Source organism: Notolepis coatsorum (assembly GCF_963971535.1).
Source record: "Notolepis coatsorum genome assembly, chromosome: 15".
Lineage (NCBI taxonomy): Eukaryota > Metazoa > Chordata > Actinopteri > Aulopiformes > Paralepididae > Notolepis > Notolepis coatsorum.
The window spans coordinates 55,671,387-55,697,967 of record NC_140179.1 but is presented as its reverse complement, the minus strand read 5'-3'; the positions used below and the strand labels follow the sequence as shown (position 1 = coordinate 55,697,967).

Genomic DNA, 26,581 nt, shown 5'->3' with positions numbered 1-26,581 from the left:
GTTTTGGGTTGGGGTCATTTTCTCCTTGCAATGGTTGCTTTGTAACTTGGGACCTAAATGAGTATCCCTACCTTTTTACTAAGTGTATCAAGTGGGACTCCCTGCTTAACCTGGAAACAACACAATAGTATTCGTGTCATATATTGGGTGCCCACTGTAATACAGAGTAGTGAAGCTGTGTCCTCCTTACCATCCAGTCGTGATCTGCCTGAGGACTTAATCTATTCCAATTTGCTCCCCAAATTCACCATGGACAGTAAAGCCACCTTTGCCCCAAATACCCAAGGGTTTAGTCGCAACGACCAGTGTTAATAAGCGTTCCTCTCACGTCTTCCCTTTAGGTCTGGTGGTTGGTGCCAGTGTTAATAAGCGTTCCTCTCACGTCTTCTCTTTAGGTCTGGTGGTTGGTGCCAGTGTTAATAAGCACTCCTCTCACGTCTTCCCTTTAGGTCTGGTGGTTGGTGCCAGTGTTAATAAGCACTCCTCTCACGTCTTCCCTTTAGGTCTGGTGGTTGGTGCCAGTGTTAATAAGCACTCCTCTCACGTCTTCCCTTTAGGTCTGGTGGTTGGTGCCAGTGTTAATAAGCGTTCCTCTCACATCTTCCCTTTAGGTCTGGTGGTTGGTGCCAGTGTTAATAAGCGTTCCTCTCACGTCTTCCCTTTAGGTCTGGTGGTTGGTGCCAGTGTTAATAAGCGTTCTTCTCACGTCTTCCCTTTAGGTCTGGTGGTTGGTGCCAGTGTTAATAAGCGTTCCTCTCATGTCTTCCCTTTAGGTCTGGTGGTTGGTGCCAGTGTTAATAAGCGTTCCTCTCACGTCTTCCCTTTAGGTCTGGTGGTTGGTGCCAGTGTTAATAAGCGTTCCTCTCACGTCTTCCCTTTAGGTCTGGTGGTTGGTGCCAGTGTTAATAAGCGTTCCTCTCACGTCTTCCCTTTAGGTCTGGTGGTTGGTGCCAGTGTTAATAAGCGTTCCTCTCATGTCTTCCCTTTAGGTCTGGTGGTTGGTGCCAGTGTTAATAAGCATTCCTCTCTTGTCTTCCCTTTAGGTCTGGTGGTTGGTGCCAGTGTTAATAAGCACTCCTCTCACGTCTTCCCTTTAGGTCTGGTGGTTGGTGCCAGTGTTAATAAGCGTTCCTCTTTTGTCTTCCCTTTAGGTCTGGTGGTTGGTGCCAGTGTTAATACGCACTCCTCTCATGTCTTCCCTTTAGGTCTGGTGGTTGGTGCCAGTGTTAATAAGCGTTCCTCTCATGTCTTCCCTTTAGGTGTGGTGGTTGGTGCCAGTGTTAATAAGCGTTCCTCTCTTGTCTTCCCTTTAGGTCTGGTGGTTGGGGCCAGTGTTAATAAGCGTTCCTCTCATGTCTTCCCTTTAGGTGTGGTGGTTGGTGCCAGTGTTAATAAGCGTTCCTCTCATGTCTTCCCTTTAGGTCTGGTGGTTGGTGCCAGTGTTAATAAGCGTTCCTCTCATGTCTTCCCTTTAGGTCTGGTGGTTGGTGCCAGTGTTAATAAGCGTTCCTCTCATGTCTTCCCTTTAGGTCTGGTGGTTGGTGCCAGTGTTAATAAGCGTTCCTCTCACGTCTTCCCTTTAGGTCTGGTGGTTGGTGCCAGTGTTAATAAGCGTTCCTCTCATGTCTTCCCTTTAGGTCTGGTGGTTGGTGCCAGTGTTAATAAGCGTTCCTCTTACGTCTTCCCTTTAGGTCTGGTGGTTGGTGCCAGTGTTAATAAGCGTTCCTCTCTTGTCTTCCCTTTAGGTCTGGTGGTTGGTGCCAGTGTTAATAAGCGTTCCTCTCTTGTCTTCCCTTTAGGTCTGGTGGTTGGTGCCAGTGTGAACCTGCAGTTAGTCAGAAAGGTTCCTGTGAGTCCTCGCAGACTTCTTCATCTCTACAGGAGAGACCCTTCAACATGGATCACCTACCAGCATTTTAATTTCCTGAAACGCCAGGTAAGCTAAGGCTTTCATTGGCCTCTTAAATTGAACATCAGGATTTTCGCTAGAAAGAAAATAGTGCCGTTTCACATGTCTGGGAAAATAATATAAGATATTCCTTTATTGATCCCTTTGGGAAATGCGGGTGTCATAGCACATGCATTAAAGCATTCCGTCTCAAGACGGATTTCCGTCAATTTGATTGGGGAGATCCGTCCATTTGATTCGCAGTCTGACGGAAGTATTTGCATGATTTGTAGATGCATACAGATTGAAACAAAATTGAGCCAATCAGAGGCGCCAAATATGGAAAAGGGCTTTTTTTTCCTATCGCGCCAAGCAGTCATCATCACTCAGCGACTCGAGAGACAGGTCGACTTTTTTGCAGCCTCACGCGTCAACTGCTTGTTTACCAACGTCACAGCCACCACGCTGCTTGCACTCGCTGCTATATACCGATTAGCTAACGTTAGCTTAATAGCGTCTGTTAAATGGAAGGAGTAAGCCGGCCACTAAAAAGAGAACCCACCGCGGGGTTCTCAGATGAAAATGATCAGCGGGACCACCTAACAAAAAGTTTCGAGAGGAGAGGACGTTTGAAGAGACTGGCTAGGCAGCGCTACTGGGGGCTGTAGTGGTGAGTTAACTTGTTCCGTGTGCCGCAACGATGTCAAAAAGAAAAACAGAAACAACACGTTTGTCATTGTCGTGTTACTTCACAGTACAATATGTGAGTCCCCTGCTGTGGTTGTGAGTATACGTTTATTAGCTTAACTCCGTAGCAACATCACACAGGTGTATCTGTAGTCAGTCTCCTCCCCACCGTATATATTCTCTCTGTCAGGATCTATGGGTAACATTACTGTATATTTGCATATCGTATATGTCACAAATGTAACAGTACTATATACCTGTAGTATGTCCCTATGCCATAAATGTCATGATGTCAATGTCATGCATGTCATAAATGTCACTGAATTGAAAATGGGGGACCCTGATGATGTAAACAAGACAAACGTCTTTCTCTGGTCTGCATCCCCTTAACAATTGTGTGTATTGAGCCATACTGTATTGTACCCATTCTGCAATCGGTTAAATATTGATTGATTGTTATAACGGATTGCAGAATGGGTACAATACAGTACAGCTCAATACACACAATTGTCAAGGGGTTGCAGACCAGAGAAAGACTTTCCTCTTTACATCAGGGTCCCCCATTTTCAATTCATCATAACATATATGACATACATGACATACAGATAGATAATACTGCTACATCTATACATTTATGACGTACCAGATTTACACAGTATTGTTTGTGATACAATAAGAGTCTAAAAAAGAGAGCATATACATTTGACGAAGAAACTGTACATTGGAGGAGGTTGGGTGGAGGGGGGGGGGGGACTGTACATTGGAGGTGGTTGGGGAGGGAAGGGTTGGGTAGGCGGGGTGGGGGGGTAACTGTACATTGGATTATCGACGAAACCGAAACAAGTAGGCTCCCTTAAAACGCCAACGCTATTAAAAAGAAATACAGTGGAGGTTAAAATAAGAATATGACTTGGCCTGAAAAAAATTTCAGTCAGGAGATTTTTTTTGCTTTAATCCCTGCATAGCAGCATGGGGGAGGGGAGGTACAGGTATGGGCAGGGTAATAGAAGAAATACATAAATATAGACAATAAAACTACATCTGAATATACTAGGGCTGACCCCTATTAGTCGATTAGTCGACTAATCGGTCGAAAGGAGCCGTAGTCGACTGGCCAACCTCTTAGTCGATTTTTTTTTATTATTTAAAAAAAAAACTTTTTTATCATTCTTTCCAAAAGAAACGAGGCCTAGAAGCGTGGCTAACGCTAATGGCACGCATACCAGAGACTAACTGCCTACGAAAACAGAGGCACTGAAAGAGGATTTCACCCGTCTAATGAACACACTAGACAAATATCAAGATGTATCCATCAGTGGACCAATTGCATGCTTTTGCAGAGGACAAGAAGCCTTCAGTCTACTCCTTCAGACATTAAGCACAGCCCAAATGGAATGATAAACAATATTTTTTTTTTTTATTATTATTAAAAATAATTAACCATGTAATTCATTGATGCTATGCTATGGTAGCTGCATTCCAATGCAACAAACCTTTCGTGGTTCTGGGTGTTTTTTAGCAGACAATGTGAAAATATATATATTTAGCTGTTTCCTTCATATTTTGACCAATATCTCCCTGCAATTTACCCCTCCCTCCATCATATAGCTTTCGTCTGGCGCATCTTACTGTTCACCAGTTGAACCCACACAAATGACAACAGACACAAAGGATACTTTAACGAATTCCATATAAATCAATACTGATGCAGGCGGCTTGGTGAGGATGCATATGGAGCGCTCCTGGGCAGCTGCACTCAGCGCACACACACAATATGACATATCTATTGCTGCTGGAAGATATCACTGATCGTGCTTTTTCATTTTTCGCTTTTCTGGGTCGCCTTGTACCCGTATTGACAATACTAAATAAGATGTCTTGGTCCTGTCCTGTGCACACGGTCCTCAAAAGGGTCAGCACAACTCGGAAATGCAATGCTTAGGCTCCTTATAAGGAGCTGGCGAGGGGTTTCTGTATGCAAATTCAGGTGTACGAGAACGCGCTTTCAATTTAAGAATGAGTGACGTTCTTCATTCAGCTGCAATCTTTTTGGCCAGTTACGAGAACCTCTCCACACGTTCAGGTATCCGGAGGAGGACTATCGTAGGTTTCCTCTTAAGAACTTCTTACAAGGTTTTTTACCAAGAAACTCACGAGAATGTCAGTGAATGAGGTCCAATGTCCCTCTCTGCATCTTATCCAAATAGCATAGTTACACACATGAATCATCAATTCAAGCTGCACAATAAATTATTTAGTTGTCAGTCAGATCAATTGATACAAAAGTAGGCTACTTCAAAACATAGCTTCAAACGCATAAAATCCATCACTATCATCATCACTGTCTCAGCTATATGGCTCCTTTTGAGTCCTTTCATTTATATTATCTGGATTGTCCTCAACATCCACAAGTTCCAATGCTTGTTGAACATTACACTTCTTTTCATGTCTTCATTCTATTATAAAACCAGGGACACGCTCTTCTCTCTATCCTCTGTTATACGCAAGCAGCGCGTGTCTGTCTGATGGCCGATCTGCAGAGTGCACTGGAGTATAGAGAAACCATAGGAATTTTCCATTGGTTCTCCCAGCCAATGTGACCATTCCTAGCATTTCCATTGGCTAAAAGCTCAGTGACATATATACAGCGGATTGATTAGTCTTCATTCGAAAAAGAAAAAATTCCATCTAGATATTTCAAGATTCTAGGCCTTTCTTCTGCGGCCTGTGGGCGACAGAGAGATAGATACAATAAATGTTGACGGAGAGAAGAGTATCTCATGATTGAGATGCAATTTAAAGCGAGTCTTTTTGATCAGAAATGGTTCCAAAGATATTTATTGTTTTGCAAAACATGTTTAGTGTTGTGTGGGTGTGACACTTTGTTTTAGACGAGGGTTAAATCAATCGCGTCATACTAAAACCTTTTTGCCGCTTGATACAAAACAAAAAGTCACATCTAGAAGAAAGCTCCATCTGAAAGCTCATTTCTCAGTCTGATTTAAATGTGCTATAGATAACATTTCTACGTAGAGTAATCATTTTTAAGAAATAATATATCCACAGAGCTTTCAGAAAGGTGCGGTATAAAAGCTTGTCAAGAGCCAATTGCGCAGTCGTTCAGTATTGACATTACTAAATGAGATGGCGTGCGTGTGTCTGCTCGGGCGCTGAGGCTGCCTCACTAAGCCTATAGGACTATAAACCAACAATAAGTTATATCATAGAGAAGAAGACAGTATGGCATATTAATACAGTATATTCCACTATACAGTAGCTATATCCATGGCGATCGGTTTAGTTATTATTTATTTAGTTTGCAGTGTGTGTAATGCTCATAATGCCTCATTGAATCAGGACTATAAATCGTAATTGCTAATGAAAAAAAAATTGTGGTATTTATTATCATTATAATTATTTAATTCCACGGATGTCTGTAGTATCGGCAATCCCCAATGACTTGTCCCAGAGAAAGCTGTTGAAAACAGGGCGCACACCGGTCTGTCCGACTTACGACTGCCTTTTTCGAGTTCATAAATCTTACAAACAATTTACAATATGAAGCCGTTATAAATATAAATAAATACATTTATATAAATAAATATGTAAATCGAGTTATGAAGGAATTCCTTGGTAACTTTTACATATGTCTGTTCGAGAACGAGGACCAACGTTCTTAACCTAATATTAGTCACTTCAGCTTGGACTTTGTGTTTTGCTTCCTCAGTATGTCACCAAGATCAACAACGAGCTTCACCAGCGAGCCGTCCCCAAGCGCTCGCCCGTCCTCACCGCGGTCGACGACGGAGACGACAGCGTCGTCAGGCGGGTACAGCGCGTCCCGACCATCGACCCGGCCGTCTTGGACCTCTCCTCGCCACAGCCAGAGGATGTACAGAGCGGGGTGGCGAAACAGCCTGTGGTGTCCGCCTTAAACCCTCCCACCACCACCACTGCTACTGCCACCGCAGAGAGTGCGTCACAGACGGAATCTGTGTCCGGGACGACGGCGGAGGATGGTACAGAGAACGTGTTGCAGAGAAACTCTGCGTCCGTGGCGGCGGCGGTGGTGGAGGACGGGACACAGACTCCCCACGTGCAGGTGGAGAACGATCAGGCCAGGGAAGCCCGTCTGGAGAGACAGTGGAAGGAGCTAAAGGTTGACCTGTCGGAGCTGCCGGATGTCTACGCCAGACTGGCCAAGATCAAACTCACAGGTTAGTGAGCCGAGAGGAGGGTCCGAGGGCTGAAGCCCAGCAGGGGTGGGACCCTAAGGCCAAAAAAACGGGAAATCAATTATTTAGAATAAGTTAATCAGTTTCTTATATCAATATTTTTGTATTAAAGGATAACTCCAACATTTTGGGAAATTAGCTTATTTAACATCTTCCCTGGAGTTAGACAAGAAGATACATACCTTTTTTGTCTCTGTGCGTGCATTTAGCTTGGGGAACAGACGCTCCGTTAGCATAGCTTAGCTTCATCACTGGAAGTGAGGCGGGACAGTACCCCGACGTTCCCTACAGGTTTGTTGATATTCTCATTCCTTCAAAGGATCTGAACCGATTGAAGTTTATGGATACCATGACTCAAAATCCTCTTACCTTGACGATTAAAAGCCTCCCCAATTTAGAAAACAGTAATCCAATGGCTGGTATTGATATACTGCACGCTAACGGAGCTAACCAGCAACCGGACACTCAAGCAGATAACGAGAGCAATGACTTCCTTTCTGGGGGGTTTCAAAATAAAAGAGCGACGTCTATAGCAGCGGAAAACGTTTATTTTGTACATTATCTAACGTTAACACGAACCTAAACTAACGTTACAACTAACCTAAAGTTAGTTTAGGTTCGTGTTAACGTTAGATAATGTACAAAATAAACGTTTTCCGCTGCTATAAACGTCGCACTTTTATTTTGAAAACCCCAGAAAGGAAGTCATTATATTTGCTTTACACATCCTGTAGCTCCGGTTAGCTCCGATTAGCTCCGAGCGTCCACTAGTTAGTAGTATATTATCAATACCAGCCATTGGATTACTGTTTTCTAAATTGGGGAGGCTTTTAATCGTCAAGGTAAGAGGATTTTAAGTCATGGTATCCATAAACTTCAATCGGTTCAGATCCTTTGAAGGAATGAGAATATCAACAAACCTGTAGGGAACGTCGGGGTACTGTCCGGCCTCACTTCCAGTGATGAAGCTAAGCTATGCTAACGGAGCGTCTGTTCCCTAAGCTAAATGCACGCACAGAGACAAAAAAGGTATGTATCTTCTTGTCTAACTCCAGGGAAGATGTTAAATAAGCTAATTTCCCAAAATGTTGGAGTTATCCTTTAAGCTTGTAATACGCAAGGCATTTCTAAATTAACTACCGGTAAATATAATAGAAATTGATGGAATATGGAACAGAATATTGGACAGAATATTGGACAGAATATTGGACAGAATATGGAACAGAATGGGCGGCTAAGTGGCGCAGTGGGCAAGGCGCTCGCCACTAACACAGGAGATGCTGGGTTCGAGCCCAGCTCTCGGCGTTGCTTCCGGCTTGGCTGGTCGTTCATACTAATACAATTGGCAGTATTAGGGGGTGGGAAAGCCGGTGGGTGGGGATTTGACGTTGTGGACAGCGACTCCTTCAGGTCGGTTGGTGCGCCTGTACAGCAGAATCAGGAAGCAACGGGGGCAGCGTGAGCCCCCCACGCGTTACTCCTCGCCGCTGAGAGATCGCACTGTGCAGGTGAAAAGATGCGACAGCTGCCTCTTTGTGTACCGGAGGGGACACGTGATGCAAGGCTTTGTCCACATTGCAGCCGACCAGTGGGAGGCATGGTCTAACAACGTTCGAGACAGGGGAGGGGAAAATTGGATAATACGAAATTGGGATGGGAGAAAAATAGAAAATGGGGAGAAAAAGTAGATAAAATATATATATATATATGGAACAGAATATTGGTCAGAATATAGAACAGAATATTGGACAGAATATTGGACAGAATATGGAACGGAATATGGACCAGAATATTGGACAGAATATGGAACGGCATATTGGACAGCATATGGAACATGATATGGAACAGAATATTGGAACAGAATATTGGACAGAATATCTTACCACTCTCCAGTGTGGCCAGATTCTGACCGCAGGCCCTAGTTTTGGCATCCCTGTGCTAGTGTTACATTTGTATTGTATAAAATGTGTGTAATGGTTTAGTTTTTCCACAACATGTATCCTACCCATACAAGCACGTACATAAGATGTCGGCAGACAGGAAGTATCAAAGCAGTGTTTTCCCTAGGATTTTTTTTCAGGGGGGGTGGTAGGCCCCCAAAACTACTAGTGTTTTCACAGGGCGCGCGTGTGTCACGGATACGTGGTGTCAACAGTGTCGTCATAGACGCACGCAGTAAGGCGGTTAGTATCAGTGCATTTCTCTACACTGAGCTGAAATGAAACGATTGCACATAAATTAGGTAAATAAATATTAACAAGGTGATTGATTGAATGAAAATTGTATTAACAGATTGCAGAATGGGTACAATACAGTACGGCTCAATACACACAATTGTTAACACATTGACGACCACGGCTTGCAGTGTAATATATGGCTGGAGGACAACGCTTTGTCAACAAACCGATGTACTTTCTAACAGCTATATATATACTTTATAGTAGGGATGCCCCGATCACGTTTTTTGCCACCGATACCGATCACCGATCGTCGTGAGCCATATCGGCCGATACCGATCCGATACCGATTGTTTTTGATTAAAAAGAAATTAAAAATTATTTTATATAAAAAGTTTATTTTTATTTTTTTTATATAAAATATATATATTATATAATTAGACTTGTACTTGTATTATCTGCGAGACATCGCCACCACGCAACAAGTCAAAATGCTCACTATCTGCAAACAGCTCCACTGTCTGTGTGTACTCTAGTAGCCTCCAGCTCCAAAAAGGATTCTCCGGCGCTGCAGCGGGACCCCATTGGTAACGTTAAGTGCTTTGGTCATTTCACATTCAGCAAGCCCTCAGCTCGAATACGCATTAAATCAATGTTATAAGACATTGATATCAAGAGCTATCTGTAGCTACTGCTAGCCGGCTAGATGACGTTAAGACAGAACTTTAGTTCAATGGGACATTTCGTTTTGAACAGTAAACTAACGCAAGCTAACGCAAGCTAACTGAGGTATGAACATGAACTACTAGACTTTCTGGATCATTTGTTGATATCAGGAGCTATCGGTAGCTAGCCGGCTAAATACCGTTAGACAATGCCTACTAAACGTGAATAGTTGACTGGGTAATTTTGTTTAAACAGTAACGATAGCTAGGTAGCTAACGTTAGCGCAGGTCGAATGCACTACAGACTCGAGCAGAGGAGCCGCACCTCTTTGTTTACAAACTCTACACGGGGGCGGGCGGGGCTAGGGAGGAGGAGCAGCGGCAGTTTGCAGGTCGTGTGTGTCTGAGACAGACAGCGAGTGAGAGCTTCGCTTGATCGGTTTCCGCTATCGGCGAATATGACTAATTATCGGAATTCACAGATTGCATATTTATACTGAGTATCGGCCGATAACGATCGGTGGCCGATCGATCGGGGCATCCCTACTTTATAGTATTGCTATCTGTCCATTCTCATCGTCACTTGAGTGCATAAACCGTGCCTTCATAATGGCTTAAAGAAAATAAAAATCCATCGGTTGGTTGTCATTTTATAGCGCTGTGAATATAAGGTTTATCGCAGTTTTCGCCTAGTCTTTTTTCTGGGGAGCTAGATAATAGGCTAAAGGCTAGCCGCTAGTCACGTTATATTAAACGCCATTTCTGCTGTATATATACGAATGAAATAAAACAAACTTCGTAGCATCCGGACTATTACAGAGCATCTATGGATGAAATGGGGGCGGCGGGGGACGCCGATTACTATTATTGATTAGCAATACAGTGTGCGTTCAATTAGCCATTTTCACTGATCGATCACGTTGCGTTTTAAAACAATGTCCAATCCAGCTGTAATTTGGGGGAATAGTATCCTACCGTCAGCCCATGTGATCGCCGGCAGCATTTCGTCATTAGTCATCGGAATCTGGTAGATCGATATGTCCATTGGTTGATCATAAATCCCATTATTCCAGGCTGAAATCTGCGTTCGGTAACGGGATCAAAGATGGAGGGTGTTCGTTTGGGATCGAGGCTCATATGAAACGCCCACAGACAGTAAAAATAATATTTTTTTCAATCGCCCTCAATGATACTGCAGTGCGATGGCGCCCCTAAGCGGATCTGGCCGGTATTGCATGTTTCGAAAATCAAATATGCGGGTAGGTCCTGCAAGTCGATCGGGGACGTTAATAGCGTTATTAATATGGAATAAAACAATAACAACTTGCCATGAGTTAACTCGTGGCTCTGGTCCACAACGCATGGCACCGAAACATGAGTTAACTCGTGGCTGGTCCCTATAGTGTTAAGGGGATGCAGACCAGAGAAAGACTTTCGTCTTGTTTACATCAGGGTCCCCCATTTTCAATTCATAATGAATTGTAAGTAAGGGTGCAATTAGCACTGTGCAATCCATTCTTTGTGGATATAGCCCTGAGACTTGTTACCCACGATGCTAGTCAGTCTCGGAGTTGTCTCGGAATGGATTTGGCTTTTGTCTGTGTCTCCGTAGACCGTGCCGCACCACCGTTTTAATGTCTTAGTGAAGATTGATTTATATGAAAACCGATGTATGTATAATTTAGCTAGCTAGCCAACGTTACTGTGATTAAACCGGAAGTAACATATTTGCATTTCGATTCTTAATTTCGATTCTTAAATTTTTTTTTTTTTTTTTTTTACTTTGTTAATTAATACCCTAGTTACAGTAGTACAGTCAGCAACCAAATTAAACTATCAAGTCAACTGACAATGTGAATAGTATGAACAAAATTAAAGATACAAAAAAAAAAATCTCCTGCGAAATAAGCTGTGACCTGTTTTGACCGGCTGCACCTCAAAGAATCGGAATCGAGAATCGCTTAGAACAGGAATCGAAATGGAGAATCGGAACCGGAATCGTTCAAATCCAAACGATGCCCAACCCAAACCTTGTGCTACAAGATTTTGGCCTATGCTACAAAACTATCAACCTCTGTAGCACCAGTGCTATATGCAAAAAAAGTTTACGTACAGCCCTGACTGTAGGTAACATTCTTATGTAGATTCATCATAAAAAAAAAGCTTTTATAAAGGTGCAGAATACAAATATAGCTTCTGCCCCAAAACAATTATTGATTAATGACTATAATAAAAAAAAATATTGCGCATCCAAAAGGAATGTTGTTGTTGTTTACATGTTGTGTGCATGTATCTCCTCCCTACTTCCCATTTCCCCATGTGGAATGCACCTGATTGGATAAATGACATGCTGGTGCTCTAGTGCGACATCTAGTGGTTGAATATTATCTATAGCAGGGGTTCCCAAAGTCGGGGTCGCGACCCACAGGAGGGTCGCGAGCCGCCGCGGGGGGGGGGGGGGGGCTGGGTCGTCAGATGATTTCCAATTTTTAATTTTTTTTTTTCAAGCCACTGAACTTAGAAGCAGGCCAGGACAGTGTTTCTAGTTGCAGCAGCGCAATAGTTAGATAACCTAGGTGGGGAACAACCGGGAGATCACTGCAACTCACACAAGTTGGAGAACTATCTCTCTCTCTCTCTCTCTTGCTCTCACACACACACACAAAAGGAGCCGCATGTGATTGGTGGAGGCGGGACCCTTACAAAAAACTGTTGTTGCTAATCATTGACACATGCTAGCCTGTAATAATCCCCCCCAGAAAAATCTACTTTGCATTTGATATATTGCAAATATATGCCATCACACACACTGGCATTTAAAGGGTTAGAATTATAAAATGAATATGTGGTGTTATGATCAGGGCTGAAGTTGAATAAAAGATTGTATTATTTTCAATCTGACGTTACAAAAAAACTGAAAATCCATCAAAATCAGTGTTGTTGCTAATCATACATATGCTAGCCTGTTTTTTAACAATAATTTGTGATGCCATCACAAACTGGCATTTAAAGGGTACAAATAAAACAATGCCTGCACCAGAATGCAGGAAATGAAGTCTTTGTAACAAGAAATGTCCTGGTGGGGGACCCCCAGACCCCCTGCTTAAAAAGTGGCCTGACTGGGGCTATATTTTGCTCTATATTTCCTGGCCTGAATGATTTCCCCAGTCCGGCCCTGGTTAAAAGCCTCCAATGCTTATTAGTGTGTGTGTGCGTTTGAACGTGTGCATGTTTCAACCATACATTTCCATTTAGTAAAAAAAAAAAATGTAATGTAATAATTTTTTTTAAATAATTTTTTACCTCCTATAATAGTGGGGGTCGCGGCTCTCTGACCCCGTTATTTTTGGGTCGCGGCCTGAAAAGTTTGGTAACCCCTGATCTATAGCACCTTTAACAAAAAATATATAGATTTGTAGACTTATTTTGTCCTAGAAGATCATTATTTTTTTGGTGGTCCCTACTCCTAATTTCTTGCTCTTGTCTTTGTCTCTACGATCTCAGCGCTGGTGGTGGTGACTGCGGCAGCGGGCTATGCGATGGCTCCTGTGCCCTTTGACCCCGCCATCTTCTTCCTGACCTGCCTGGGGACGGGGCTGGCCTCCTGCGCGGCCAACTCCATCAACCAGGTCAGTTCACTCAGAGTCAAGAGGCTGAGTCGATGTTTATGAGTCGTTTCACATGAGGTCTCATCATATATAGTGTCTCTGCTAGTAGTATGAGCTTTCAGACCGACTGTGTCTGTGTTTATGAGTGTGTGTGGTCGTGTCTGTATCGATGCGTGTGTTTCTGTGTCCCCTCATAACACTAGAGACCAGTGATGCCACAGAAATAATCTGATTACTGATTACTGATTACTCCTTTAAAAAGTACCGGTAATCTAGTTACTTTACTGATTACTTGATTATCAAAGTAACTTAGTTACTTTGAAAGTAACTAGGTTACGAAGTCGTCGTAGTCCCCCCTGCTGCTGCCACAAGAATGACAACAGTTTTTATTTTTTTTAAATAATGCTTTATTGAAAGTGCATAATGTCATAAATCATGATTGGCTGCTCAGACAGGTCATCATGAGACGTCATCAGCCATCAGGCCATACTCCGGTCTAGCTGACTGTACCCCTGGGTCTCTTATCATCAGCATTATGAGATAGTAACTAAATAGTAACTCACAGCCACTTGGAAAAGTAACTGTAATCAGATTACTGGCTTGTAAAAAGTAACAAGTTAGATTACTATTTACTGAAAAAAGTAATCAGATTAGAGTAACTAGTTACTGGCATCACTGCTAGAGACCCCCAGTCTCTGTCAGCTGGGTGAAACTACTTTTGATTTTAAGATTTACACAACACAATAGTTACACACTTCACAATGATGTACACAAGTATTATTCAGTTAAATTATCCCCCCCTCTCTGCTGTTTGTCATCAGAATGATTTCAACACAGAAAAAGCTGGTATTTAACAGAAAAACCTGTCTCAAGTGACCAATCAACTACACAAAAGCCACATGCACAATGGCCACGCCTCCAGTCTCTGTCAGCTGGGTGAAACTACTTTTTATTTTAAGATTTACACAACATAGTTACACACTTCACAATGATGTACACAAGTATTCAGTTAAATGATCCTCCCCTCTCTGCTGTTTGTCATCAGAATGACAAATAACACTAGTACTCTGGGAAACCAGTCTTGTCAATAATGCATCCCCTCATAACACTAGTACTCTGGGAAAACCACAGTCTTGTCAGTGTGTCCCCTCATAACACTAGTATTCTGGGAAACCACCATTTTGTCAGTGTGTCCCCTCCTCTGGGAAACCACAGTCTTGTCAGTGTGTCCCCTCATAACACTAGTATTCTGGGAAACCACCGTTTTGTCAGTGTGTCCCCTCCTCTGGGAAACCACAGTCTTGTCAGTGTGCCCCCTCCCCTTTGAAAATAGCCATGGCAGTTTTTCCCCTTGCCTAAGTTTAGAGCATTATTTCACCCTCTTCCTGACCAGGTAGCATGACAACTAAGGTAGTTGGTACCAATGGATTCCTAGGGCTGTTTATTTTCCTATGCTACCAGTATCTTCACTCTAGCTTTAGAACTGAGCCTGCTACAGCCTCTGCAAGACCGTGCTGTCGGCTGCAGGTCTCTTTTGAGGTTTAAAGGGGGACGTTAAATGAGTTATTCAAATTCAACCAGCCTAATTCACTTTCCAACCGCAAAAAAATGTAGAACCTTGCATTGGTCTTGTCAGCTTGCTGTGAGAATTCAATTGCAATCCATGTAAAACAAAACTGATTTGATTATATTTTCTTTATTTGTTTTTTCAATTTACTTTAAGTTTAACCCCCCCCCCCCCCCCTGATCTTGTTTATTCTCTCTCGTGAGCTCTGTTTTCATTTTAGAGAGAAAACGAGGTCGTCTCATTTCACCGCTGGCCAAGATATCTGTTGGTATTGTAATGCGCGATGGATTTTCATTGCGCCATGTTACAAAAACATGGGAACTGGCTCTTTGTTGACAGACGCGCAAGCATCTAGAGTCGTCCTCATGTTGTTCTAGCAAATACTGCCGGGCCAACCCCCCGTTGGAACCGGTGAGCGAATTCCTCCCGAGCTACGCATCTGAAGAATGCATCAAGTGGAGAGCGGCGTAACGCTGTTATTATTCCCCCCTCCACCCCCCACCCCCCCCCCCACGAAAGATTTTTTTGAAAATAAAAAGAGGAGCGAGGACGTCCGGCCCGGACACTTAAAAAATGCCTCAGAATAATCAGGTTCCTCCGTCCGTCGGTTGACGTTCTTGGCAGGAATGCGCTCCGTGACTTAAGAATATTAGTTTAATGGGGTGACCTCTCCCTTCAGCCTTGTGCTGAACTCCACTTAGCAGTGTCCTTGGCCTGTAATTTGGCAAAGGCCCCTGATTACACCGCAGGTCCTTGCCCTCCCTGGGTCATAAAGCAGAAGCAGCACATCCCCCCCCCCCCCCCCTCCCTCCATGGCCTGACTCCATCAAGCCGAGTCCCAGGAACCTCCTCCCTCCTCCAACCACGTTCACAACTGGAGCAAAGCGCTCGACAACGACGTCATCCAGACCTACAATTTGTCCCAGCAATCATCTTTTTGTATCTGACCTCTCGTTCAGCTCGTTGGTTACTTAACCCCTTATTATGGCATCGCGTCAAAACGTGCCGCACATGGATATGAACGTTCGAATGTTTGCCTTTTTTTTCTTTTTATGTGTCTATTCATTCTGTTTAAACCAATGGGGTTTTTCTTCACAGTTGCAGATAAAGATTAGGCTACACTAATATTATAGTATTATGCTATTATAGTATATGACTCGTCATAAAAATGTAAATAAAACATTCATCATAAATGATGTAGCCTATCTGCATCCTCTGCGCTCCATCAAGACGTCACCATCACTTTCGTACTAACCGTGCCCTTATTGAATTATTTATGTGGACGAAACTGACAACTTATATTCATTAAAGAAAGTTGATTTAATAAAAAAATAAAATACTCTTTGTTTGAGGATTTTATTTATTTATACATTTTTATTTATTTATGATTACGTCATAAAATATGACGACAGACATTCGAAGCTTCATTTGAAAACTTCAATAGAAGCTTCGAATGTAAAAAAAAAAATGACATTCGGTACAGCCCTACCGCCCGAGCAGGAGTGTAAATATCCCAACAGGTATGAGAAAAATGTCCCACAACTACTTGGGGGCAGGTGGTGTCTGGGTGGCTCGCCCCCCGTGAGTTTCGGGAGTGCTGAGAGACTCGAGCGGTGCTCTACCCCCTGGGTGTTCCTTTATCTTACGGGCCCACCCCTCAAGTCAAGTCAGTCGCTGCTGACTGTCAATCTTCTGCACGCAGTCAGTCGGCCCGGGGCTGTAGGATACGATACGGCTCCCATCTTTCACTGAAGAAGAGGCCATTTTCCTTTCAACAACTGACCTCTCACCCCCCTCAGCTGTGAAGCCCCCCCCCCCCCTCCTGTTTTTTGTAGCCCAGGTCTCAGTTCAAGGTGAAGTTCAGGGGGGTTGGCGTTGGGAGCCGGGGTCAGGTATATGGGGTGTAACGTTACTCACAGCCTTCCGACTCCATACCGACTTCGACTTTTGAGGTCACGGATTTGATTTGCAATTCGTTTCGCGTTAGAATTCATTCATACCACAGAGGTCTAATTTAAAGATTACAATATATACACAGTACGAATCCGCTTCAAGGCCCTCGACCTAGCATACCGTGCGGCAAAGGGAACCGCTCCCGCCTACCTCCGGTCAATGGTCTCTAACTACACACCCTCAAGACCCCTACGCTCTGCATCTTCTGGCCGCCTCAGACCTACTCCTATCCAAGCTCCGGGAGGGTCATCAAAGAGAAGTCGCCTATTCTCAGTCCTTGCCCCACAATGGTGGAATGAACTACCCATCCCAGTTAGGACAGCCGAATCACGTCCAATCTTTCGCCGTCGACTAAAGACGCACTTCTTCAACCATTATCTGAATTAAAAAAAAAAAAAAAAAAAAAAAAAAAAAAAATCTAACCCTAACTAACCGTACTGTCATGCACTTGTCCTAATAAACTAACCTACACTGTAGCACTCAACACTTTGATGAACATTGTTGCTCAGCTGATAGAGTTGTGCCCTTCCTGATGGCTTGTCGTACAGAACTTGTAAGTCGCTTTGGATAAAAGCGTCAGCTAAATGACTAAATGTAAATGTAAATGTAAATGTACGTGGCTTGTGTTTGGCTCCGAATTTTTTTTTATTTCAAAGTCATAAACAATGAAAATGATCCCTAAACACCACGTTGATGGCAGGTACCAACTAGGGCTGACCTTCGAAGCTTTTTTTGGCAATCGAAGCTTCGGGGCCGAGCTTCGATTTTAATTCAAAGCTTTTTTTTTTTTTTTTTTTTTATCTTATGTTGTGGGACTTGTACAGCACTTTGGTAAACGTTGTTGTTTTTAAATGTGCTCTATAAATAAAGTGGATTGGATTAATTAATTAAGTAGCCCCTTTCGTGACTGTGACACAGCCAACAAGGTTTCACTCGGCTGTGTGATTTAATTCAAGGTGGATCGCTGTTGTCGTTTGAACAACTTCAGATTTCATGGGAACTACCAATCCCCCAAATCAAGAATGTTTAAGATGAATGAAGTAAGATTTTGATTATTTGAAATATGGCCTGTGTAGACTAAACTATGCACAGAATTATGTCAGTCTACAAGGTCCGGATTCTACATGGTCCGGCAATGTAGACCTTGTAGACTCCACTACAGACCAATTATCAGTGAATGTTCATGCATTTTTAAGAAGGGCTACTTCCACAAAAAAACAAAGAACTCACCAAAACATCTCTGTAGCACCTTATCTAAAGAGATTCATATTTATTTATGTATTGCATGCATTTCTACATTTTATTTCCTATTTTGTTTATTCATCCCAGTATCTTTCTTTCTTATGTGTGGAATTCTACAAGGCATGTACAGTAGGTGTATACCGGTATGTGTTTGAGGATGATATCCTTCAAACAGGCAATAGTGATGATATAATTTGGGCAGTGCTGAGCTGGGTTACTTTCCTCCAGTGTATTTGTCCCCCGGCCCCACCCGATGGCCCCATGCACACACACACAAATCGAAGTAAAAAAAAAAAATGTATTTATTATTTTTTTACTTCGATTTTTTTTTATGTTCGAAGCTTGTGCCATCGAACGAAGCTTTGAAGTATTTAAGACAGCCCTAGTACCAACCGTGCGGACCAGCAGTTAAAGAGAGAGGAATGACAGACCCAGGGAAGAGAACAAGAGGAGTACAGTTTTAAAACTGAAGAGGCATTACTTGTCATCACCACAGTAGGGCTGGGCGATATGGAAAAAATCTGGATCTGAATCTGGATCTTCAGATGCTTCCACAAATGTTCAATTGGGTTTAAGTCAGGTGATTTGACTGGGCCATTCCAACAAGTTGATCTTCTTTCTCTGAAACCAACTGCGAGTTTCCTTTGCTGTTTGCTTTGGATCGTTGTCCTGCTCGAAGGTCCGCCCACGTCTCATCCTCACCATCCTGGTGAATGGTAGCAGGTTCCTCTCAAGGATTTCTCTGTGCATGGCTCCATTCATTGTTCCTTCAATGATATGAAGTCTGCCAGTACCAGGAGAGGAGAAGCAGCCCCACACCATGATACTTCCACCTCCAAACTTCACTGTTGGGAGTGTTATTCGGGTAATGTGCAGTGCCATTTCTCCTCCAAACATGGTGTGTTGTGTGACAGTCAGAAAGTAACATTTTGGTCTCATCTGACCAGAGTACATGCTCCCAGTAGTTCACTGGCTTGTCCAAATGTTGTTTGGCAAACTTTAAACAAGCTTCAACATGTCTTTTCTTCAGTAGTGGAGTCTTGCGGGCTGAGCGAGCACAGAGGCCATGGCGGTGGAGTGCATTGCCTGTGGTCCTTTCTGTCACAGTTGTACCTGCTGCCTCCAAGTCTTTCTGGAGCTCTTTCCTAGTGGTCCTCGGCTCTCTGGCTACTCTTCGTATCCTTCTGACTCCCTTCTCAGACATTTTGCGAGGAGCACCTGTGCATGGCCGGTTGATGATGGAGTGATGTTGCTTCCACTTACGGATAATGCCCCTAATGGTGCTTACTGGAAGATTCTGAAGTTGTGAAATACGTCTTTAGCCAATTCTATTGTCATGATTTGCAATAATCTGTTTGTGAAGGTCTTGAGAGTTCTTTGCTTTTACCCATCATTTGATGTTTCTTGTGTGGCACCTTGGTAACAAAAAAATACATTTTATAGCCCATCAATATATTCTAACCCAGTTGACATTATTAGCACAGATAGGAGGTAGAGTTGCCTCCTAATTAGTTTTGGTTTTCAGCTATAGTTCCTTGCCTTTCCTTGCTGTGGTGTACTGCTTTTTCTTGGTGTGTCCAATAGTTTTTTCCTGTTTCATTCCACTTTATTACACATAACTTTATTTACATATGGACTTTAATGTTTAGATTTCTTGTCTGGATTTCTTGAGTTAATACCAAAGTCTGGTGGAAATTTCGCTTGAATACGCTCATTGGAAATACATTTACTGAACAAAATGTCGATGTGTTCAATACTTATTTCCCCCACTGTATTTATTTAAAAAAAAATGTTTTATCATTATTTATTGTCGGTCAACTGAGCCGATCAACGTTCTGAAGGATTATCTGAAGTGCCTATTTATGTGCAATACCCTTTGATTTGAATGATCCATTCTACTAAAAAGAATAACTGAATTGAACTGAAACTGGACATTTTAACTGAATTTAAACTGAAAAACAGAAAATAACTTTTGTGTTATTTTTTTCGGTCTTGAACAGTAGACTATTCGAAAATAATGATTTTGGTCAGTCATGCACATCCCTACACGGTACACCACAGTAACTCTGGAATATAAAGCCTTTTGACTCCAGACAGGGACGTACCCTTGTAACCCCTGGCTCTTGCACCCTTCCTAACTGTATCAGCCCCAGTGCCTGGTACAGTTTGATACATGTTGATACACTGTATTGGATTTATTATTATTGTATTTTTTTGTTGTTGAGATCATTAGAGCTGATTGGTTAGCGTGGGGCTGATGGGTGTGGCTAACGCAGGGGCTGGAGAGGGTAATGACTAATGAGCTAGTGTTACAGCGATGAAGGACAAATGGGCGTCCTGTTGAGTTGTTGTGTTTGAAGTGCTTTGACTTTGAAGTCTTAATGCGCTTTGGAACATTATAGGTTCAGCGACGCTCTCAAGTTCACGGTTTACAGATTTCAGATTTACGAGGTCAAATGGCAAAGTTAAGCGTATCAAAACTAAATGCAATTTGATAATGACGGCCAGGAGACCTTGACCGGGTACTTGGAGTTGATTTAATCGACAATTCTGTAGTAGTTTATTTGATAGGGACAGCACATGTTAATCATCAAGCACAAAAATTACAAAATGTAAACATGCCTGATTGTAGCAGATTGTAGTCCCTAATATAAGCAAGAGACGGCAAACGTCTTTCAAATAATTTGCCTGCTTAAGGTCAAATCACTGTGACAATCAATAATAAAAGCAAGAAACAAGTTACATAAACTAAATCAGATAAAAAATTATGAATGATAGAATTGCAGTCATTTTAAATCTAGTGCTGACCAGAGATGTGCTCATCATTTTAAATATAGTGCTGACCAGAGATGTGCTCATCATTTTAAATCTAGTGCTGACCAGAGATGTGCTCATCATTTTAAATCTAGTGCTGACCAGAGACGTGCTCATGGGCTAAGGAGGGGACAGCCCTACGGGGACCATGAGGGGGACAGCCCTACGAGGACCATGAGAGGGGGACAGCCCTACGAGGACCATGAGGGGGACAGCCCTACGGGGACCATGAGAGGGGGACAGCCCTACGGGGACCATGAGGGGGACAGCCCTACGAGGACCATGAGAGGGGGACAGCCCTACGGGGACCATGAGGGGGACAGCCCTACGAGGACCATGAGAGGGGGACAGCCCTACGAGGACCATGAGGGACAGCCCTACGGGGACCATGAGGGGGACAGCCCTACGAGGACCATGAGAGGGGGACAGCCCTACGGGGACCATGAGGGGGACAGCCCTACGGGGACCATGAGGGGGACAGCCCTACGGGGACCATGAGAGGGGGACACCCCTTTGGGGACCATGAGGGGGACAGCCCTACGAGGACCATGAGGGGGACAGCCCTACGAGGACCATGAGGGGGACAGCCCTACGGGGACCATGAGGGGGGGACAGCCCTACGCGGACCATGAGAGGGGGACAGCCCTACGGGGACCATGAGGGGGACAGCCCTACGGGGACCATGAGAGGGGGACAGCCCTACGGGGACCATGAGGGGGACAGCCCTACGGGGACCATGAGAGGGGGACAGCCCTACGAGGACCATGAGGGGGACAGCCCTACGGGGACCATGAGAGGGGGACAGCCCTACGGGGACCATGAGGGGGACAGCCCTACGGGGACCATGATGGGGGACAGCCCTACGAGGACCATGAGGGGGACAGCCCTACGAGGACCATGAGAGGGGGACAGCCCTACGAGGACCATGAGGGGTACAGCCCTACGAGGACCATGAGAGGGGGACCATGGGTCTTGGCAGGGGAGATAGTTGGGCTTCGTGTTAAGAGATGTGGTGCTGAAAAGCGTCAAAATCCCAGGGTTTCCTCATGAAGCCTCAAATGGTTTTCTGTAAGCAAACACACAGCTTTCTGTAAAGACATCCCCGTTGGCTTCGTGCTTCAACATTTTTCCTTCTCCTCGTATGCATGGCCTTGTGTTTCTAAGACCTTATGAAAGCAAAGCCTGAGATTCATCACCGCTCGCTCGCGCTGGTCTCTCTCTCTCTCTCTCCCTCACTCTCTCTCTCTCTCTCTCTCTCTCTCTCTCTCTCTCTCTCTCTCTCTCTCTCTCGCTCTCTCTTGCTCTCTCTCGCTCTCTCTGTCTCGCTCTCTCTGTCTCTCGCTCTTTCTCTCTCTCTCGCTCTCTCTTGCTCTCTGTCTCTCTCTCTCCCTCTTTCTATCTCTATCTCTCTCTCTCTTTTCTGAGGTCAGGAGTTTCTCTTTCGTGTGGCTTTGCAGTGACAGCAGGGGCTGCAGGTCCAAACACAAGCCAGAGCCGCTCCTCGCTCCCGCGTCCCCCCCCCCCCAACATGGTGACAGATCCGTGTGCATTTCGTCATAGTTTTAATTGGCGAGAACGAAGAGATTCAAATTAAATTTAAAAGTAGCTTCAGTGAAACCAGCCACCTGGTGTTGACTGGGTTTGAAGTAGGGAGACAGACTCTGGGCCTAGTGAGGGATTTTCTTTTCTCTTTTATAGGATTTATTTCTGCAGCATCAATGAATTGTACAGTCACGTCAAGTGTGTACATACAGAAATAAGCATTAGAGCGTATACAATCACACAGACACAGCATATAAAATCATAACAATAAGACGACGAGATCGGGGTAGACAAGAGCAAGGATAACAAATCAATTAAAATGCATACAACTTGATCGACAAAGGTTAGAGGCCAAGCCCTTAAACTCTGCAACAGAACAGATCATCTCGAGCTTTAACCTCTTAACATGCCGGCGGAACAGACGAAAGTCACGGCACTTTGCGAGCGTCTTATCGGCTCTGGGCTGTATTTTACGCCGAACATATTATATATAGAATTAAAGCCCAATTTTGTTGCCGTACGAATGCCACCCCACTCGACCAAATCCGTGCCTCGGTTCTCGAGTTACATGACGATATGTCAGGCGTGCAACTTTTGATGCGCAAGCGTCAGATTACCACCCCGGACTCCCGACGTTCTAGAACTGTCAATCATCCGCCGATTGTGAAAAGGATTGTTCAGGGTTCTAGCCAATGAGTGTAACTTTTCAATTATACCTCACGTGGGGGCGTCCGAATAAGGGATCTAGGTTAAAGCTGACGAGCGAAAACCAGAAGTGACATTTTTTTCGAATGAATCGCAGTGGATGGAGAAATGGAGAGCTTTTTTCTTGGCACACGGTTTACCTGGATCTCTCTAGAAGACTCATTTCTGAACAGAGTTTTATGAAATTTGGACCTGTACTACATAGGATTCAGGCTATGGATTTGATTTCAAGTTCAGCCCTATGTTACTCTATTTCATTAGCACTGAAAGTGATTTTCCTTTTTTGCATTAGTAACTTCAGAATGTTATCTTTCAAAAGAGCATGTGCTATAAGCATAAAGTATAAAGATACGCCTCTCAAAAAAAGTATTCAGTCCTCAAGTTCAAGTTAAATAAATGGCCGCTTTTCTGGGTGCATGTTAAGAGGTTAAGGACTGATGGAGTTCATTCCATGAGCTTAGGGGCACCATGGCGAAATGCAGATTTACCTTTTTCCGAGCAAACTCGGAACATACAAAAAAATATACAAGAAATTATATTCACAAAGCCATTTCATTTGAAGTCGGCAATCCTTTTTGTCTGCGTTTACACCACTGCCCTCACACAGACGACAAAGTAGTTGTTTGTTTGTGTTTGTTTGAAGAAGAATGTTCTTTTTTCCTCGCTCGTTGTAATTACACACACACACACACACACACACACACACAGAGGAGCCCCGGCCATGTCGTGTGACACATAATCACCTGTTGCTTTGGTCTCCGCGGTGACGTCCTTGTGATCCTTTGGCCGGGCGCCGCCTTGACACGCTCCGGCTCATCTGTCGCCTCTTTTGTGTCTCCTGAATAGAGCGACACGCCCTCCCCTGGCGTGTAAACCCATCTCTCTGCGCTCTGTGCTCGTCCGTTCAGGTTTTTCTTTTTTTTGTAAACGCTGAAAAAAAAACGGGGCAAGAAGAGCTTTTAGATGTTGTGCCAGATTTTCTCTCTCTCTCTGTTTTCTCCCTTTTCATCTTGAAGATTTAGTGTCACAGCGTCTGTGTGGTTAGGTTTGATCAAAGCCAAAGGGAGGGGCGGGGGGGCAGGGGGGGTTGTATAAGACTAATCAGACAAAAGCTTGACAGGTAAATCAAAGCAGCAGTAGATCGAGATCACTTCCTATGGATTCCTCCGGGCCGCCTGTAATCCCTTTTTTAAAGGTACTGTAAGTGGTGTTTTTTTTTGTTAAAATAAGTGTTATGTAGCTCTACATTCCGACAGCCATCGCTGAGTGTTTGGTCAGTACACAAGTTACAGTTTTATTTATTTCATGAAATCTTGCCAAATTTGCTGGCAGATTATTTTACTTGTTTCAAGCACATAAAAAAAGCAATGCCGGTAATAACAGTACAGTATTATAAAACCAAAAACGATCTGTACCGGTATCGGCCGATATGGCTCATAGACCATCGGTGATCGGTGCATCCCTAGTTGGAACATAATATACCGATCATATGCATTTGAATTTTTTATTGTAGCGTGTATAGGGACGAAATGCCAATGGATTAAGTATAATATGTGTTGCGGCCTATTACTAGCCTCCCAGGAATTACCCTAAACCGCTGCAAGAGCTGTGTGGCAGTGTTTAACCGTCGGTAGTGTGATAGTAAAGGGTTAACCTTCTGTAGTGTGGCAGTGAAAGGGGTAAATGCCTTTTTATAATGAGAAATAGTGCTTGGAAAAGTACTTGAAAGTCTGTGAATTTCATTTTGCAATGTCTGTGGGAACCCTGGCATGCTGTGTGTGTGTGAACTGGCAGCCAGAGCGTTCCAGCAGGCGTGTCAGAGCCGCTGCTCTGCGGCCCACAGGGGGAACGTGCCCCGGAGGGCAGGGAGAGAGAGAGACGCTGTGGTTTCTGCTTTTTTTGTTGTTGAAACCTTGCCCCATTTAGGGAAACTGCCGGAAGGGTGTAAGAGCCCGGAGTCACGTAACAACGGTATGTCCCCATCTGGAGTGTCTCTCGCTGCAGGCTTCATGCCGTCTTCTTATTTACTGAGGCGATGATGACAAGTAACGCTGTCTTCTGTCTCCAACTGCAGTCAAAAGACTTAACACTGTCGACTCGCTGCAGTCCAAACATATCATTTATAATAATGATAATAACAATAAACGTTATTTGTATAGCACCTTTCATATCAATAATTGCAGATTCAGAACAATTGCATGTCATACAACTTGAAGACGTGGTCATTTTTGGATTATCGAAGCTTTTGGACTGCAATAAGAAGATTTTGACTAGATTAGCTGCTTCTTCACACACAAGCCTGGAACAATTAAATACCTGTCTATTTAAATTCACCTGTGGACTAGATTAGACCTCCCAGTCCTACTCAAAACACTTTATACTGTCTCACATCAAAGGATGATTGACTGTATTGTAGCGTTGGGCAGTATCATATATATCATATAAACTATATCACAATATCATATATCACAATGATTTGTACGGAATTTCTTCCTGTATCGTCACATTATTTGCTTAGGCACGGAGAATTGTATGACAATTCCCCTAATCCAGGGGTCGGCAACCTGCGGCTCCGAGGCCGCATGCAGCTCTTTGGCCAATCAGCTGCGGCTCCCTGGCCCAAAATTATTATTATTATTTTTTTAACAATCTTTTTTTTTCTCATTTTGGAGATCGATGTCATACGGTGACACTGAAATTAAAAAATATTTCATCAACTAAGATATTTAGTCAACAAAAGGCTTACCTGTGTGCCTGATATGTGGTGCAAAATTAGCAAACAATGAAAAATTTACTTTTTATTTTATAGATTTTCCACAAATAAGGGAAGGACTCTAATATAGCTGCATAGTTCAGGGTTTTATTTCAAAGTATGTCTACAGATGCCAGTGTTTTTTCTCCTTTTATGTGTTTTATTTCAAAGTAGGTCTACACATGGTAGTCTTTTTTCAAAGTGGACTACTTTTTATTTTATAAATGTTCCACAAATAAGGGAAGGACTCAAATATACCTGAATAGTTCAGGGTTTTATTTCAAAGTCGGTCTACAGACACCAGTGTTTTGTCTCCTCTTCTGTGTTTTATTTAAAAATAGGTCTACACAGTCAGTCTTTTTTCTCCTCTTCATAAGAGTTTGAGGTTTTCCTTTGTTATAACAGGTAAAACAGCAATAAAAAGTCAAATCTTTGTCTTTTTGTTGCTTTATAATCCCATTAATGCAACAAACTGTGTGCTATAAGTATAAAGTATAATAAATCGCAAATTACTTTGGGTATGCAATTGTCAGGCGTTTTATGCTAAATGTGGGGTATGCTTGGGGATATATAAAACGTTATACACTGTTATCTTCATTTTAAGGGTAAATAGGTTGTGCGGCTCCCTCAGCATTTTATTTTGTGGGATGGGGGAAAAGTGTCTCTTTTGATAGTAAAGGTTGCTGACCCCTGCCCTAATCCAATAGATGTTCATGATAATGTGTTTAAGTATCAAACTGAAACTA

At 43.4% G+C, this 26,581-nt stretch overlaps 1 protein-coding gene across 1 annotated transcript in view; it reads left to right on the top strand.

The window, feature by feature from the left end:
* Positions 1–26,581, top strand: part of cox10 (cytochrome c oxidase assembly factor heme A:farnesyltransferase COX10) — a 176,256-nt gene that overhangs the window by 549 nt on the left and 149,126 nt on the right. Inside the window, exons 2-4 of the mRNA XM_084330472.1 lie at positions 1,800–1,936; positions 6,303–6,792; positions 13,157–13,281. Coding sequence (XP_084186598.1) covers positions 1,800–1,936; positions 6,303–6,792; positions 13,157–13,281 — 752 coding nt within the window. The remainder of the gene's footprint in view (positions 1–1,799; positions 1,937–6,302; positions 6,793–13,156; positions 13,282–26,581) is intronic.